The sequence below is a fragment of the Myotis daubentonii genome, chromosome 5 (genome assembly GCF_963259705.1).
Source record: "Myotis daubentonii chromosome 5, mMyoDau2.1, whole genome shotgun sequence".
NCBI lineage: Eukaryota > Metazoa > Chordata > Mammalia > Chiroptera > Vespertilionidae > Myotis > Myotis daubentonii.
The window spans coordinates 25,994,703-26,012,993 of NC_081844.1; the positions used below are offsets into that span (position 1 = coordinate 25,994,703).

Consider the following 18,291-nt stretch of genomic DNA (forward strand, 5'->3'; position numbering starts at 1 on the left):
CTCTATGTGAGTCCTAAGGCTTGTCCTGCTCTCCTGGTGTGGGTGTGAGGGGTGTGACCAGCAGCACTCTCATCCACACCTCTGCAGGTGAACATGACACTTGAACTTGCTGCCAGGAACAGCACATCCCAACATTACCAGCCCTGTGGGTCTGACTTCTGTTTCTCAGCCTTGCTGACCTGTGGCTCTGGGTGCCAGGCTGTGCTTCCCCATGTGGCATTGCTGAGCCTGTTGTGCCTCATTTGTTTGTACCAGAGCGGGAGCTTTCATGCATTTCTAGGCAACTGGCAGGCAGAGTATGGAATTGGGTCCTCTTGAAAGTGGTTCTGGAATCATTTGCTCTGGCCCTGCCACTTAAATAAATGTGTGACCAAATAGAGCAGGCTAGTTTTTAAGTTGATGATGTTGTATGCCCATGAATGACGTTATAACTATCCAGATGGCCCTCAGGAGAAATAAGGTTCCCAACCCCTGCTCTGTAGAAAAAATCAGCAGGGCTCAAACAGGCAGCTTGTCTTACTCCTTCCTCTCCCTGGACCTAAGACAAGAGAGGTTTTCCTATTTTGTCATTGCCCTACTGAATAGATCATTGGTTATCAGGCATCACAAGTGGTGAGTGGAAACCTTTTCTCTGTTCCCTACACATAGACATCAGTGGGTATGATGTCTCTCTGGGAGCAGCATTAGGGGAATTATGTTGTTGGGCATGTCCTATGCCTGAGATAGACTGTCCTGCTGCTGCTGGAACTCAAAGGTGAGATCAGAAATGAGACCAGTTGGAAGAAAAGCCCCTAGAGTAGCATCAAGTTTTTGGAGAAAATCACTTTGTAAGTTTTATGTCTACAAATTGAAGATTTTAAAAACCCTATTGAGATGACATTGGCTTATAAAATTATAGAAGTTGCAAGTGTATAATTCCATAACACATCATGTGTATATTGTATTGTGTGTTCCCCACCCAAAGTCCCCTTCCATCACCATTTAATCCTCCCCTTTACCCTCTTCCACTTCCTCACACTCCTCTTTCCCTCTGGAACCCCATGCTGTTTTCTGAGTCTAAGGTTTTGTTTGTGTTGTTTACTCCTCCCCCTTGTCTCATCCCCTCCCATCTGACAGCTGTCAGTCTGTTCTCTATTTATATGAGTCTCTCTCTTTTTTTTTTTTTAAATATATTTTATTGATTTTTCACAGAGAGGAAGGGAGAGAGATAGAAAGTTAGAAACATCGATGAGAGAGAAACATCGATCAGCTGCCTCCTGCACATCTCCCTCTGGGGATGTGCCCACAACCCAGGTACATGCCCTTGACCGGAATCGAACCTGGGACCTTTCAGTCCACAGGCCGACGCTCTATCCACTGAGCCAAACCGGTTTCAGCTATATGAGTCTCTTTATACTTCATTAATTTCTCTTCTTTACATTGTAAATATAAATGATATCATGTGATATTTATGTTTTTCTTACTGCTTTTCTTCACTAATTATAATGCACTCCAGGTCCATTCATGCTGTCATGGAGGGTAAGTTTTCCTTCATTTTTATGGCTGAGTAAAATTCAATTGAGTTGTACCATGGCTTTTTTATCCACTCACCTATTGATGGGCAGGAGTGCATATTTTCTTTTGCTTTAGTGTTTTGAGTTTTTTTTGGATATATTCCCAGAAGTGAAATGGCTGGGTCATTGCCGGGTTGACCTACAGATTCTGAGCGATAGATGAATGGATTACTCTGGCACAAAGTTTGCTGTGAAAGAGAGGCCTAAGGAACTACCTGGCTAAAGGAACCCAGGGAGCCTTGATTGCCTGCCACATTAGGCTGTTATTGTAACAGCAGTTTAAGATAAAGTTTATCTTTCAGGTACATTCAGTAAGAGATGTAATTTTGGGAGGACACTTGTGTTTGTAATATCCTTTAAGCAAGGACCCCCAAAGATTAAGTATAAGGATTCCAGTAAACACCCGGTCTCTGCACATGCACAGAATTGTTTGGAAAGGTCAAGGAATAATTAGGGGCACTGCCTTTGGCACACCCCTAGGTCAGAATTTTTTTTTAAAATATATTTTATTGATTTTTCACAGAGAGGAAGGGAGAGGGATAGAGAGTTAGAAACATTGATGAGAGAGAAACATCAATCAGCCGCCTCCTGAACACCCCCCCACTGGGGATGTGCCCGCACCCAAGGCACATGCCCTTGACCGGAATCGAACCCGGGACCCTTCAGTCCACAGGCCGACGCTCTATCCCCTGAGCCAAACCGGTCAGGGCACTAGGTCAGAATTTTGATAAACAGGGCAGGCAGCCATCCACATGCTTCCCTTTTTCCAGAATGTCCTTACAAACTTTCCAACCAAGTCTCGGGTGCTCCCCAACATCTTCCCCTTTTTGTTTTGCTGAATGTATTGGTAGAAGACAGAGAGAGGTGATGAACTTTCTGCTTTGGAATATTGGAGTCTGTGAAATGCATTTACTGTTCCAGTTCTGATTTTACAGGCTCTGAGAAAAACAAAAAGAGGAATGGTTAGTTATCTGGAATTTGTAAAGTGTGAGTACACTCCAATTATTGCTAATCATTGGCCATCAGCTTCATCATCATTCCCCAGGATATTCGGGGGCCATCTAGGTCTGGGGAAGGAACATCATTCGGAGCTGTGGAGTTCCCAGGCCCAAATTCTTCATTTCGGGAAGAGGATAGGTCCTGTGCCATGCCATGGCAGGGTTTAATCTGGCGAGCTGAAATCCACAATGGCCCTGTGGAGCTAGAAGCACACACATATCCTCTCCTCCATGTTAATAATTCATTGGGTCTCATCTAGTTATTAGTGTCCTATCTCGCCACAAGACTTGTGATTTCTGAGATGGGGTTTAGGTCAAGTGCTGCTCTACAGAGGATTGAAAATGATCATTCAGATTCAAAAAATTAAGAATAAAGAATGCTTTAGATAGTAGTGTAGCAGGGTCCTTCAGTCCAGTATACCCCCTTTTTTTTACTAGCATACCCTTCAGGGTACCATGGGCACATTCAGTGGAGGCCTGCCCTTGTGGATTGTAAGGGATTCCCGTGGAATACTGAATGGACAAAGGTCTGCAAAAGGCAGTGAAGCCAAGGCTGCTATAAGCAGGCCCACTATCAGTTTTTCTTGGTTAATATAGCTACAACTGAAAACAGGTCTTATTGAATTCATGCAAAGAACTTTATTGCTACTTATTAAAAACTAGGGACCCGGTTCACGAAATTCGTGCACTGGGTGGGGGGGGGGGAGTGTCCCTCAGCCCAGCCTGCCCCCTCTCACATACTGGGAGCCCTCAGGCGTTGACACCCATCACCCTCCAATCGCAGGATCGGCCCCTTGCCCCTCGACCCCTCCGATTGCTGGCTCTGCCCCTTGCCCAGGCCTGATGCCTCGGCCAGAGGCGTAGACCCCCATCACCCTCCGATTGCCTGATCGGCCCCTTGCCCAGGCCTGATGCCTCCGCCAGAGGTGTCAGGCTTGGACAGGGGACCCCCATCTCCCGCCGATCACTGGCTCTGGCCCCCGCCCAGGCCTGAGGCCTCTGGCCCAGGAATCATGCCTGGGCAGGGGACCCCCATCTCCCTCTGACCGCTGGCTCCACCCCCCGCCCAAGCCTGACGCCTCTGACCCAGGCTTCAGGCCTGGGCAAGGGGACCATCATATCCCCCCAACCCCCGGCTCCGCCCCCCACCCAGGCCTGATGCCTCGGCCAGAGGAGTTGACCCTCATCACCCTCCAATCACCAATCACCGGATCGGCCCCTTGACCAGGCCTGAGGCCTCCGGCAGAGGTGTCAGGCCTGGGCAGGGGACCCGCAGCTCCCCGCGGTTGCAGGCTCTGCCCCTGCCCAGGCCTAACGCCTCTGGCCTAGGCGTCCGGCCCGGGCAGCGGGGACCCGCAGCTGCAGCGGCCCTGCGATCGTGGGCTTCGCTTTAGGCCCAGGCAACTGATCCCTAGCTCCCGGGACTGCCAGCTTCGACCATGTCCAGCTCCCATTGCTGGCTCCACTCCTATTTCCTGCTATCACTGGCCAGGGTGGCAAAGGCGCCCGATTACCCGATCATGGCTGGGGGGCAGGGCAAAGGCGGCCCCAGGGCAACCCTGGCCCCCAGCTCTTAGCTCCCCCCTGGGTTTCCGATCACTGTCAGTGGCAGGGGGCTTCTTCCTGCTTTCCCTTTCGCTTCCCTGCATTGTCCCTACATATGCAAATTAACCGCCATCTTGTTGGCAGTTAACTGCCAATCTTAGTTGGCAGGTAATTTGCATATAGCCCTGATTAGCCAATGAAAAGGGTAGCGTCGTACGCCAATTACCATTTTTCTCTTTTATTAGTGTAGACTAGAGACCCAGTGCACAAAAATTTGTGCACTCGGGGGGGCACGTCCCTCAGCTCGGCCTATGCCCTCTCACAGTCTGGGACCCCTTGGGGGATGACCACCTGCTGGCTTAGGCCCTTTGCACACCCCCCACTGGGGATGTGCCCGCAACCAAGGCACATGGGGTATTGGCCTAAGTTGGCAATCAGACATCCCTCTGGAAGCCCGGGAGCCCTTGGGGGATGTCCACTTGCCAGCGGGGAGCAGGCCGAAGCTGCAGTTGGCCATCCTTAGCACTGCTGTGGGAGTGCATTGACCACCAGGGGGCAGCTTCTGCATTTAGTATCTGCCCCCTGGTGGTCAGTGTGTGTCATAGTGACCAGTCCCAGCCATTCTGCTGTTAGGGTCAATTTGCATATTACCCTTTTATTATATAAGAGTGCCTGGCCTGCCTGGGTGAGTGGCTGATGGCTAAGCCCCTCAGCGGAGACCCTCACCCCATGAGGGTGTGGCCAGCCTGGGTGAGGGGCTGTTGGCTGTTTGTTAGCTGGCCACAACTCCCAGCCACCCAAGCTCCCAGTGGAGGCTGGCTGGAAGCAGGTATCTGGGATTTATTTGTCTTCTATAATTGAAACTTTGTTGCCATGAGCGGAGGCCACAGCCAGCTAAGGGCAGGTGGGAAGCTTGGCTTCCTCCATCGCCCAGGAAACCAAGCCTTCTGCTTGCTCCAGCTCCGTGGCTGCCTGCCGCAATCTTGGTTGGGTTGATTTGCATATAGTTGCTCTGAATGGCTGGCGGGCATAGCAAAGGTACGGTCTATTAGCATCTTTGTCTTTTATTAGTGTAGATTGCCAATTACTGGAGGGACAGGTAGAGAGAGAAATATATAATTTACAAAATTGCTTTAAAAATGCTTCCTTATATCTAAAAAACAAAAAGTTTAAGAATCAGCAGTACTCGCAAATGACATGGAATATTGTCCTATCTGCAAAACACAATATTCCTGAATAACAGAGCTATAGATGAAAGCAAAATATAGTTATTATTTGACAAAGTTTCCCATGTGCTTTCAGCAGAAAATTTTCCTTCATGGGAGAGGAAACAAATACTTGATGCATTCCAGGGACTATTGGAGCGATCTAAAGCCAATTCTATGTCAAGAGAAAGTGTCTTAAAATTCAAACCCTGGAAGGATTGTCAAATTTCTTTTTCCAGAAGTTCATATATCAAAGTGTATTAAGCACAAACAGGCTAGTGAACTTCAGTTCCCATGATGAAAAGATGGCTTTAAAAGAACTTCCTGATTAATAAAGCCATTTTAATAATTTATAGAACTCTTGCTTCCTGGGTACAAAAACAGGAAAGATCTTTTTCCTTTTAACAGACTAGAAGAGGATTATCCAAAATAAGGTTTATTCTCTAACTTCATTTGTCCTTGGGTGTGGTCAGCAAATGACACTAATTGGATTTCTGCTGTCTGTCTCCCTGAGTCCATTGATAGAAGGTATTTACCATCTGGTTATACCCTCTGGTTAGGGAGGCAAAATGCAAATCATTTACTCTTTCTTTTTTTTTAAATATAGTTTATTGATTTTTTACAGAAAGGAAGGGAGAGAGAGAGAGAGTTAAAAACATAGATGAGAGAGAAACATCGATCAGCTGCCTCTTGCACATCTCCAACTGGGGATGTGCCCGCAACCCAGGAACATGCCCTTGACCGGAATCGAACCTGAGACCCTTCAGTCTGCAGGCCGACGCTCTATCCACTGAGCCAAACCGGTTTCAGCCAAATCATTTACTCTTAAGTGTCCTTGGTTTAGGGAAGATGGGTTTTACTAGATGGCTCCAAATTGCTGTTTAACCATCTTCATTTTCCCATTCCCCTTGTCCTGGCTTACTGTCCTGTGTCATTTCTACAATTTCCTTTTAACATTTCTCATCACAAAATCCCATAACTTCCACAAACTTTCTACCACTTTCTCAAATCTTTCTTCAGACATCTTATAACTCAGAAGTACCTAGCTTTAGATTCCACTTTCTTTTTCTTTCAAACTGCATCTTCATGCCTCATGCCTTCCATTACACCAATGCCATATTTCTTTCCAATTAGAATTCTTAACCCTTAATAATCTTAATTTTTAGGTAGCATGTAAGTAACGTTCCTCAGATGGGCAATACATTACATTTTAAAAGCTGCTTCCAATAAAATACAAGACTTATTCATTAACAGATTCAAATCTATTCTCTAGATCAGTGGTTCTCAACCTTCTGGCCCTTTAAATACAGTTCCTCATGTTGTGACCCAACCATAAAATTATTTTCATTGCTACTTAATAACTGTAATGTTGCTACTGTTATGAATCATAATGTAAATATCTGATATGCAGGATGGTCTTAGGCGACCCCTGCAAAAGGGTCGTTCGACTGCTAAAGGGGTCGCGACCCACAGGTTGAGAACCACTGCTCTAGATTCTCCGTATGACGCAAATTCAGATTAACATTTCAGTATCCTGTTATTTCAAATACCTAGATATTTAATAATTTTTACTATTTAAGCCAGCAAACTCAAAAGTTTTAAGTTACCAAAGACTTTGGGGAACTCTTTAGGCATATATAATTAGCCCTGATAAAGTTTTATCATATACCCTTCATTTCATTTATTTATTTATTATTTATTTATTATTTATATATTTTTTATTGATTTCAGAGAGAAAGGGAGAGGGAGAGAGAGATAGAAACATCAATGACGAGAGAGAATCATTGATAGGCCGCCTCCTGCACACCCCCTTCTGGGGATCGAGCCTGCAACCTGGGCACGTGCCCTTGACTGGAATCGAACCTGGGACCCTTCAGTCCACAGGCTGATGCTCTATCCACTGAGCCAAACCAACTAGAGCATATACCCTTCATTTTAGTTATATTTGTTTTGCCTTAACAAAATAAGTATGATGAGCAGGCCAGCGGGGCGGGGGGCAGTGAGGGGCTACCAGGCTGGCATGAGGGGCAGTAGGTGTTGACTAGGACAGTGTGGGGGGCAGCTGGGGACAACCAGGATGGTAGGAGAGACAGTTGGGAATGACCAGGCTGGCAGGGGGGGCAGTAAGAGGCAAATATGCTGGCGGGGCGGGGGGGGGGGGGCAGTTAGGGGCGAACATGCTAGCGGGGCTGGGGGGCAGTGATGGAAAACCAGGCCAGCAGTGGGGGCAGTTGGGGGTGATCAGGCAGGTAGGCAGGTGAGCAGTTAGCACCCAGTGGTCCTGGATTGTGAGAGGGATGTCCGTCTGCTGGTTTACTGGCAGTCAGACATCCTCTGAGGGGGCCCGGATTGGAGAGGGTACAGGCTGGGCTAAGGGGACCACCCCCCACCTCCCCGTGTACGAATTTTGTGCACCGGGCTTCTAGTAAGTTATAATAGTCTGCAAAAGGCCCTTTAATTGTTTCCTTGTAACCAAGGCACTATTTGCTTTTCACAGCTGTTTAAACACTATTATATATTGTTGCCATCTGTGGTGCAACCAGCGGTGCCATCAGGGGCACTGCTCCCACCTGCATTGGCCTGGTGCCACTCGCTCGCCGGCATTGCCCCCCACCTTAATGGCCTTTCCCCATCTGTGCGGTAACAGGCGGGGTTTTGGGGCATCCACTCTCATCCGCCTTGGCCTAGTGCCATCTGCTCACCTACTGCACCAACCCATAGCAGTCCTGCTCTCATCAGGGCCCAGCGGGGCCAGCACTGCCTCCACTGCCACCCTCTACACATTGCTGAAGCCCACCATGTTTCGTGCTGCCCCCTGGTGGTCAGCGCAAATCATAGCAAGCAGTGGAACTCCCAGTTGCTCAAACTCCTGGGGACAATTTCCATATTGTCCTTTTATAATACAGGATACTATCTTTACTTTATTGTGTGTTCTTGCTTCATTTGTCAACAGTTCCATGACCATAAAGGCATGGGTTTAATATCTAGGCTCTCTGTTCCATTCCACTGATTTATATGCTGTTTATATACCAGGACCATGCTGTTTTGATTGCTATAGTCTTGTAGGACAGTTGGATATTAGGTAGTGTGATTCATCCACATTTGTTCTTATTTTTCATGATTGTTGTTGCTATTCAGAGTGTTTTGTGGTGTATATAAAATTTTTGATTATTCTAGTTATGTGAGATTTATCTTGGGTATCTTGATAGGAATTGCATTGAAGCTATAGATTGCTTTGGGTAGTATGGACATTTTAATTATATTAATTTTTCCTCCATAAATACCATATATGCTTCCATTTATAGTTTACATTCCAATTACAGTTAACGTTTAATTTCATTTTATATTAGTTTCTGGTGAAATTAATTTCAACATGAAAATATTGCAGCTATCACTAAATGCCCTTGGACATACCAAGTCTTAAATTGTTCCTCAAGGTCCAGGCCCTGGTTATAGTATCACAATTCTGCTGGAAAGACTTCTTTTTAGTGTGATATTATCATTTCAATATACATGTCTATGTGTCCTAAAAATCAGTATGAAGTAACCCTGAGGCTCATGAGTAGAGGACTTTTGTAGAGGGCGAAGTTGCCCTATCTTGCTCATGCCTGAGCTCTAACTCTAACTTACTATCTCCATGAAATGAGAGAGGCAAAAGAAGGTTGAACTGAGTTACTAACAAATATTATAAAAGCAAATGATCATTCATACTCCTTCATAAGAATATTTTCATTCATTCAGGTGTATCTGACTATTTCTGATCATTTGGACTACTTCAGGAAATATGGCCAAGTACACTTTGTTCTAATTTGAATTTCCACACATTGCCTGGCCTCTCCTGTTTGGTGATGAGAATAGAAGAAAAAGCTATGAGGCCTTTATTGTATTCAAAGTCATTAAAACTTTATGCAGACATTACCGTATGTTTCATGGATTGCTGCATCAAATGGTGGTTATAATAGAGATGCATTTTCTCACAAGGAATTGATGGGCTTAAAACAGAAGTATTTTAACTTATTAACATAGAAGTTGTTCAAGGTGTTCTTTACCCTGACATTAGAGAGCAAAGAAGAGTTGAAGTGATCACCATAAAATCATATCAATAAATTCCTCTCTTGAGGAAGTGAATATGGCAAATTAATAACAGTCTCACAATCAAGTCATAGACTGAATGTTGGGGATCATGTGTCCTATGTGAACTTCCTATGAATTATGTATGGGTCCCCAGGGTTGTCTATCTCATGCATTCTCCTATATGTATATGTGGGATGTTTTAGGACTCAGTGGCCTTTGAGGATGTTAATGTGGAGTTCACCATGGAGGAGTGGGCTTTCCTTGATCCCACTCAGAAGAAACTGTACACAGATGTGATGCTGGAAACCTTCTGGAACCTGGCATCAGTAGGTAGGTATCACAAATTATTTTTTAATATATATTTTTATTGATTTTAGAGAGGAAGGAGAGGGAGAGAATGGGAGAAAAATCAATGATGAGAGAAAATCACTGATTTGGTACCTCGTGCGCGCCTCACACTGGGGATCTAGCCTGCAAACCAGTCCTACTGGAAATTGACCTTTGACCTCCCGGTTTATACTGGTTCATAGGTTGACAGTCAACCACAGAGCACCTCTGGCCTGCAACCACTTGTTACTTAAGCAATTAGAAAACGAGTATTGCTTGCTCATCAATGCTGTTTCAAAAACTGAAATATGGAAAGGGAGTATACTGGTAATTAAACCAGGAATGATCACAACTCATTGTGTACTTAAAATCTAACCATTTTTTATATTCTTTAATAGTTTATAATGCTTTTTCTAGCATGTATTTTAGAACAATGTGACGACCATGACAATGAAGATCAGTATAAGAAGCATGGGATGAATCTTAGGTGAGTTTCATTGACATGAGAAAGCATTAAGAGCATCTTTGTGTGTGTGTGTTTTTTAATATATTTTTTATATATTTATTTTATTCATTTGTCTGTTTAATTTTTTTAAAATTTACTTCAGAGAGGTAGGAAGAGGGAGAAAGAGAAAGAAACAATGATGAGAGAGAATTATTGATGGCTGCCTCCTGCATGCACCACATTTGTAATCATGACTGGAACCTGGGATTGTGCCCTGACCAGATATTGAACTATGACCACCTGGTTCAGAGGTTCAGTGAGACTCGCTGGTGGTGCAAAAATATGCTATTATTGATTTTGATATGTTGTGTTGAGAGTGAGAGATAAAAAAAATCAGGAGACTGCCTCCTGCATGCCCTGTACTGGGTTTAATAAGTCTGCAATCTGGCCATGTTCCTTTTCAGGGAATTGAACCAGTTAGCCCCTGGTGTGTGCGTCTATCCTGAACCACTGAGCCCTATGACCCAAGTCCAGAAAAGCAAAAACAGATAATCCAATTGTATCAGCCCAGTTTTAAATGTATTGATTTTTAGAATAATCTCATCAAAATGTTTTTTTTTTTAAATATGACCTCAATGTTTAGTATATAAGAAATAATTACACTTGGAAACAATATACAGAAGTACCATTAATGAATATAAGTGTTTTCATAATATCTATGATCCAGCCTATATCAGAAGTTTTAAGATATCCACTTTCAAAAATGGAATGTTCAGAAACCCCACCCTTTCTTAGAAAATGGTAAAAATGTCCTTGTCATGCTATTAATAAATATTAAATGGTTAACAGAGTATTAATAATATGCTTCTGATTTTTACAGCAATCGTATTGTAGAGAGACTCTGTACAAGGAAGGATGGTAGTCAATGCAGAGAAAACTTCAGCCAGATTCCAAATCATAATGAAAAGAAGGAAACTCCTACTGAAATAAAACAACCTAAATCCAGGTTGTGTAGGCAAATCTTCATACGTTACTTATCCTTGAATAACCACCTGAGCTCTCACATTGGACCCAAACTGTACCTGTGTCAGGAATACAAAGAAATACCTTATAAATATAAGGAATGTGAGAAAGTTTTCAAGCCTCACCAACATATTCAGAGCCATGAAGGCAGTCCCAGTGGGAAAACTTTCCACTGTTCAACTTCCCTTAGAAATTATAAAAGAACATATATCGCTGGGAAACCATATGAGTGTGAGCAATATGGGAAAGGCTTTAATCGTCTCACTTACTTTGAACTTCACAAAAATACTCATAGTGGAGAGAAACCTTATCAAAGTAAGCAACGTGGCAAAGCTTTCAGTTCTCCCAAGTACTCTGGAGAAAATGATAGAACACACATTGCAGAAAAGCCATATCAATGTAAGAAATCTGGAAAAGCTTTAAGTTCCACTTCCCTTAGAAATCAGGAAAGAACACACACCGGTGAGAAACCTTATGAATGTGGGAACGTCTTCCATCAGCTCAGGTCTCTTGGAGAACATAATAGAAGTCATGCCAGAAAGAAGCCTCATGAATGTAAGGAATGTGGTAAAACATTCTGTCATCGCTATTCCCTTATAATTCACCAAAGAATGCATACTGGGGAAAAGCCCTATGAATGTAAGCAATGTGGGAAAGCTTTCGTATTTTCCACTTCTCTTCGAAATCATGAAAGAATGCATACTGAGAAGAAACCCTATAAATGTAAGCAATGTGAGAAAGCCTTCCATTATCGCAGTTGTCTTGGAAAACATAAACGATGTCATGACGGAAAGAAGCCTCATGAATGTAAGGAATGTGGTAAAACATTGCATCATCCCTATTCCCTTAGAAATCATGAAAGAACTCATACTTGGGTAAAATGCTATGAATGTAAGCATTGTGGTAAAGGTTTCTATTATCACTCTTACCTGCAAGATCATGAAAGAACTCATACTGGGGAAACATCAAATGAACGTCAGCTATGTGGTAAAGTTTTGTCTTATTCAACTTCCCTCCAAGATCATAAAAGAACTCATTCTGAGAAAAAATGCTATGAATGTAAGCAATGTGGGAAAGCCTTCAGTTCCAGCAGCTCTCTTGCAAATCATAAAATAAGTCATGATGAAAAGAAGCCTCATGAATGTAAGGAATGTGGCAAAACATTCCATCATCACTATTCCCTTAGAAATCGTGAAAATACTCATACTGGAATGAAAACCTATGAATGTAAGGTTTGTGGTAAACTTTTCTCTTATTCAGCTGCTCTTCTATATCATAAAAGAATGCATACGGGTAAAAAACCCTATCATCCCTCTTCCCTTAGAAATCATGAAAGAACTCATACTGAGGAAAAACCCTATGAATGTAAGCATTGTGGCAAAGCTTTCTATTTTCTATCTGCCCTCCAACGTCATGAAAGAACTCATACTCGGGAAAATCGCTATGAATGTAAGCATTGTGGAAAAGGTTTCTATTATCAGTCTTCTCTCCAAGATCATGAAAGATCTCATACTGGGGAAAAACCCTATAAATGTAAGGTTTGTGGTAAAGTTTTCTCTTATTCAACTTCCCTTAAATATCACAAAAGAATGCATAGTGGGGAAAAACCCTATCAATGTAAGGAATGTGGGAAAGCCTTCATTTTCCCCAGCTCTCTTGGAAAGCATAAAAGAATTCATGATGAAAAGAAGCCTCTTGAATGTAAGGAATGTGGTAAAACATTCTATTATCAATATTACTTCCAAATTCATGAAAGTATTCATACTGGTGTAAAACGTTATGAGTGTAAGCAATGTGGTAAAGCTTTCTATTATCCATCTTCCCTCCGAAATCATGAAATGACTCATAATAAGGAAAAACCCCATGCATGTAAGCAATGTGGGAAAGTCTTCAGTTACCTCAGTTCTCTTCGATGTCATCAAAGAATTCATGATGGGAGGAAGCCTCATGAATGTAAGGCATGTGGTAAAACATTCCATCATCCCTGTAAACTTAGATATCATTTAAGAATTCATACTGGGGAAAAACCCTATGAATGTAAGCATTGTGGCAAAGCTTTCTATTATCTGTCTGCCCTCCAAAGTCATGGACGAACTCATACTGGCATAAAATGCTATGAATGTAAGCAGTGTGGTAAAGGTTTCTATTATAAATCTTCTCTTCAACGTCATGATAGAACTCATACTGTTGTAAAATCCTATGAATGTAAGCTATGTGGTAAAGTTTTGTCTTCTTCAACTTCCATTCAATATCATGAAAGAATCCATACTGGGGAAAAGCCCTATCAATGTAAGGAATGTGGGAAAGCCTTCATTTCTCCCTGCTCTCTTGGAAGTCATAAAAGAAGTCATGAAGAAAAGAAATCTCATGAATGTAAGGAATGTGGGAAAACCTTTCCTTTTCCCTCTTTACTTAGAAGACATGAAACAATTCATACTGGATGAAAACCCTATGAACGTAAGCATTATGGTAAAAGTGTATCTTATCCAGCTTCCCTCCCATAAAATGATAGAACACGTACTGGAAAAAAAAAAACCATGTATGTCAGGCTTTTAGTCTTCCTGCATCTCTTAGAGATCATAAAAATATACATACTGGGGAGAAACTCTACGACTGAAAGCAATGTGAGGAAGCCCTTTCTGCCAAATGTCTTAGTGAACATAAACTAATTCATCATGGAAAGATGTCTCATGAATGTAAGGAATGTGGTAAAACTTTATTTTATCCCTCTTTGCTTAGAAATCTTGAAAAAATTCATACTTGGGAAAAACCCTATGAATGTAACCATTGTGGTAAAACTTTCTCTTCTCCACGTTCCCGCCAACATCATAAAAGAACTCATACTAAGGAAAAACTTTATGAATGTGATCCATGTGGAAAACCATTTATTCATTCCAGTTCCCTTCAAAATGACAAAAACACTAATAATAGTGGAGAGAAATTATAAAGAATGAAAGAATTCACACTGAAAATAAGCCCTATTGTGTAAAGATTGTAGAAAAGCCTTTGACCATCCTGGTTCTTTTTTTTTTTTTTTCATCCTCACCAGAGGATATTTTTCCATTGAGACAGTGGAAGTCAGCGAGTAAGACAGAGAGCAATATTGATATGAAAGAAACAAATCAGTTCGATGCCTCCTGCACATCCCCAGCCATTTAAGCACACAGTGCAGAAAAGCTCTATGAATGTAATGAATGTGGTCAAGTTTTCAGTTTCTCCAAGTCTCTTAGAAAGCATTGAAGGAAGAACACATACCAGGGAAAAACATTATCAATGAAAGCATTGTGGGAAAACCTTATGTTGTGTCACACATCTTTCAAGACATAAAAGAAGACATGATGGAAATAAGCTTCATGAAGGGGCCTGGCACAGAGTGCGGGGTTGCAGGAGGAGTTACAGTGTGGGGTGGGTTCCCTAACACATCGGCTTTGCCTTTTTATCCTGGTTCTTCACCAGGGTGGTTTGCTGGGTGATGGTTGTGTGGGGGCTTCCCAGCCCACATGCAGTGTGCATCTGCTCTGGGAACAGCTCTGCACCTGGCCTCACAGTCCAGGCTCTGTGTGTGGCCTCGGTGCTTGACTGCTGGGCTCCCCTCTATCCCACTGGCACGTTTAGGGTGAATTGTTATGCCCAGACTTCAACATCCCCCATAGGACACCACCAGGGAGCACTGAGTCTGATGCAAAAGCATAGAGTCTTTATTCCAGCCCGGGGCTTGGTCCCTCTGCCTCCCCTACCGACGCAGCGATAGGGTGCAAGAGAGCCTGGAGTTCCAAGAGAACAAAGAATTTATAGGGCTTGGGGTTGGGGGGGTGGGGGCACACTCTGACCACTGATTTGGCTGATTCCGGTGGTTGCGTGAGGGCCGGGGGCTAATGACGCAAGGGCAGGGTGCAGCTAGGGCCTGGTTACACAAAGACGGGGGGGGGGGGCTAGTATACTTTTAGCCTTGGGCTAGTTTCCCTCGCTTTCCCATTGGCCGATATAAGGGCAGGCTGAGTAACTGATACATTCTGTGGCTTTTTCTTGGAAGAGGGGTTAGGGACACAGCTATCAGTCCTGTTCTGTCCTTTCAGAATCTCCCCTCCTTGTGGGTCGCCTACCTTGGCTCTGAAGGGCTGTGGGACCTGGAGCGGCTGCAACAGGCAGGCCAGCCACCAGCATCCCATGGGCAGACCTGTGGCTATCATTACCTGAAAACCAACTTTGGAGGAAAACAATAGATGTTTTGAATTTAGGCAGCATTATAGGAATGCAAGGATTTTTTACTCTTCTTTCTTAGATGGATCCAAAGCAGATTACTAGAATACAGTGCCCTATTTTATAGTGTATGGAGGGAAAGCATAATTGCAAAAAATATTTTCTTAAGTATATTGCAACATTTTTAGGGGAAACATATTTGTACCTAGAAATGACTGAATTACCCTACTGGCACAAAATAAAATGAGTGAACTTTGAAAAATATAAAGTGGAGAGACATTAAAGCACTAATTTGGATTGATAAATTAGTAGAAATATTACTATGATCTTATCACTGAATTTGTGGATATGAATCCTATCATTCAGTAAAAAGCTAAAAATGATCTGCCATGTCATAGGCCCAGACACTTCAGTGACTTTAAAAAGGTGAAGGCTTTTTAGTGGAGGTTAATTGTTTGCAAGCAGAGAAACCAACTCTGGCTAATGTAAGGAAGGCAGGCATTTCTCTGAAATGGGCAGATGAACACAGGCCTCTGAAAGGACCCAGCAGGGGCAGCTCAAGTCCTGTCAGGGTCTGCCCTGGAGTGGATCTGTGTTAACCAGGGTCTCCCTTGGCATTACTGCCCACAGAGTTGAATTTCCCAGATCTCTTTACTTCGATGACCATCCCTAGGCCAGAGGAGGGAGAAGAGTATTGAAAGATGTTCCCATTGAGACTTAATGCAGAGGTAGGTGGTGGGTCCCCAACGAAAATAGTTATTGTCACAAAAGAAGAGAGAAGAGATTTGGTGTTGGCAAAAGCAAGAGATTTGTTCTGCAGGTAGAAATGTAGTTATTAATGGGGGAAATGAAATTATTTGTTTTCAGGAGGCATCTTCCCTTCCCCTTTCACTTGCAGATGTGAATTAGAGAATGATTTGTCCTATTTGTATGAACTTATAATTCCTGTGCGATCCATTGTACAGTGTCTTTGATATAGACATGTGTTTATTGAACATCAAATGAGAGACAGGGAACAGATACTATTGTAGGCTCAACACCTTCAATGTAGTCTTGCAAAATAATACAAGGCAGCATGAGAAATATTGCAACTAAATATTAAGGGTAGTATGTTTCATAGGAGTTTTCAAGTAGAAAGAAAACACTTGTCTAGACAAGTTTTACAGAGAATAAGTTTTGTTTGGCTGGGATCTTGAAACATGAGTTGGATACTGAAAAGATAAAAGAGTGTATTTGTCGGGCACTCCAGAAAGGCTAGAGGAGGAGCATGAAAGTGAAGTCATGGAAGATAAATAAACAGGCATTCTACTTCCCTCAGCGCAGTGCACTCTACTAACTTACTTAGTAGATCTTTGGATGTGGAATTGTACTTTGAAAGTGCAGTTGTATTAGCGCTGAGTTTCTTTTCAAGAGCCTTTTCTTCATTAGCTAATCTTGAAAGATCTGCTTCTTCCTCATGTTCTAAAAACTGCCAAAGGTGCTCAAATTCAGAGAATAATTCCAGCCTTTGGTTTTCCATCTTCTCTCTAAATTCTAAGAGTTTTTTGCTTTGAATGCTTATTAATTTCTGAATGTCTGCCACCTGCTTCTTCAGGGGCTCAAAGTAGCTGCTGAGCCTTTGCTTGTGATGACAGGCAGCCCCCTCCATGGGCCTCTCCGGGTGGTCAGGGGGCTGAGTGCACAGGTGACACAGCAGCTCTAGGTATTTCTCTCAGAAGCGGGTCAGGACCTTCTGCTTGTCCCACAAGCACCTCTTCCTGTCTCTTCTTGCCCCTGGTGGTCTGGAGGAGCTTGGTGATGACCACCATCCTTCCCAGCTGGGTGTTGCTCCTCACATGCCTCTCTTCACATGGGTGACGGCACACAGGGCAAGGGAACCTGTCCTGTAGATCACCCAGGACTGCTGGATGCACGAGTGACGGGCATTGTGCTCACCTTCCATAGTGACAGGCTTTTTTAGGTCATCCAGACAGATGGGATAGTTGATTTTTGCTGGGAGTCCTGCCAGAGCTGCTTCAACCACCAGTGGGCCCCGAAAGAAGGCATGGACTGAGGTGGGTTTCTTCGGGAAGCTGGCCTCTGCAATGAGAAGTGGATGCCCCAGAAATCTCAGTCCTCACTTAGATGGTGGCCTATGAGTCCTGCAAGTCCCCTGACCTTTTAATTCCAGCTGCCAAGAGAAGCCTTCCCCCAACCTGCAGCCAGTCAGAGCTCAGCTGGACAGCTGCTCCTCCCGATTTGGAAGCTCAAAAATGAATTCAGCTAAGCAGCTTCTTGGTTAGAGGAACAGTTCTTACCTGAAATCATTAGTTGCTGTGTGTGAGAAAATATTTCTTCCTTCAGTCCCTGAGGTTATTTCAAGTGATTCCAGTCAAACAGATTTCTCTCTCCTAACCCCAATCTTCCACTCTCATGCTTTTACCATTAAGCCCATCTACTTCCACCCAAGGATTAGGGTTCTATCCAGTGAATCTTCCATTTGATTATTCAGGAAGTTTTTCTGTATATTAGTTGCTTTTCAAGTTTGTTCCAGGACCATGTCTGTGCAATATCAACTTACTAGTACTCTGCCGCCATTTTTAATCTTACCAATTTGTATTTCTTCATCCCTTCACCATTTCATCCAGCCCCCAAACCTTCTCTCCTCTGGCAACCATCAGTTTGATCTCAAGGAGTCTTTCTATTTTGTTTGTTCATTGATTTTTTTTCTTTAGATTTCAAATATAATTGGAATCATATGGTAATTATCTTTCTGTCTGACTTATTTCATGCCGGGGTCCAGCCCCAGCGGGTCCAGGGGTCCCCAAAGGTGTGGACGGAGTCGGCGAAGAAGGAATGACATGGAGACAGCGTTCAGTTGATCAGCAGCCTAGCCAGGATCTCCAGCCAAGTTCTGGTCTCGATCTCCAGAGAGGTTCTGC

At 43.4% G+C, this 18,291-nt stretch overlaps 1 protein-coding gene across 2 annotated transcripts in view; it reads left to right on the forward strand.

Annotated features, from left to right (window-relative positions):
- LOC132234997 (zinc finger protein 791-like) overlaps nt 1-18,291 on the forward strand; it is a 34,705-nt gene that overhangs the window by 13,880 nt on the left and 2,534 nt on the right. Inside the window, exons 2-4 of one of the 2 annotated variants that reach the window (XM_059696676.1) lie at nt 9,579-9,705; nt 10,120-10,189; nt 11,028-14,893. In XM_059696676.1, coding sequence (XP_059552659.1) covers nt 9,579-9,705; nt 10,120-10,189; nt 11,028-13,614 — 2,784 coding nt within the window. In that variant the 3' untranslated portion in view covers nt 13,615-14,893. Of the gene's footprint in view, nt 1-9,578; nt 9,706-10,119; nt 10,190-11,027; nt 14,894-18,291 lie in introns of those variants that run through there. The other variant, XM_059696677.1, reaches the window with a different exon arrangement.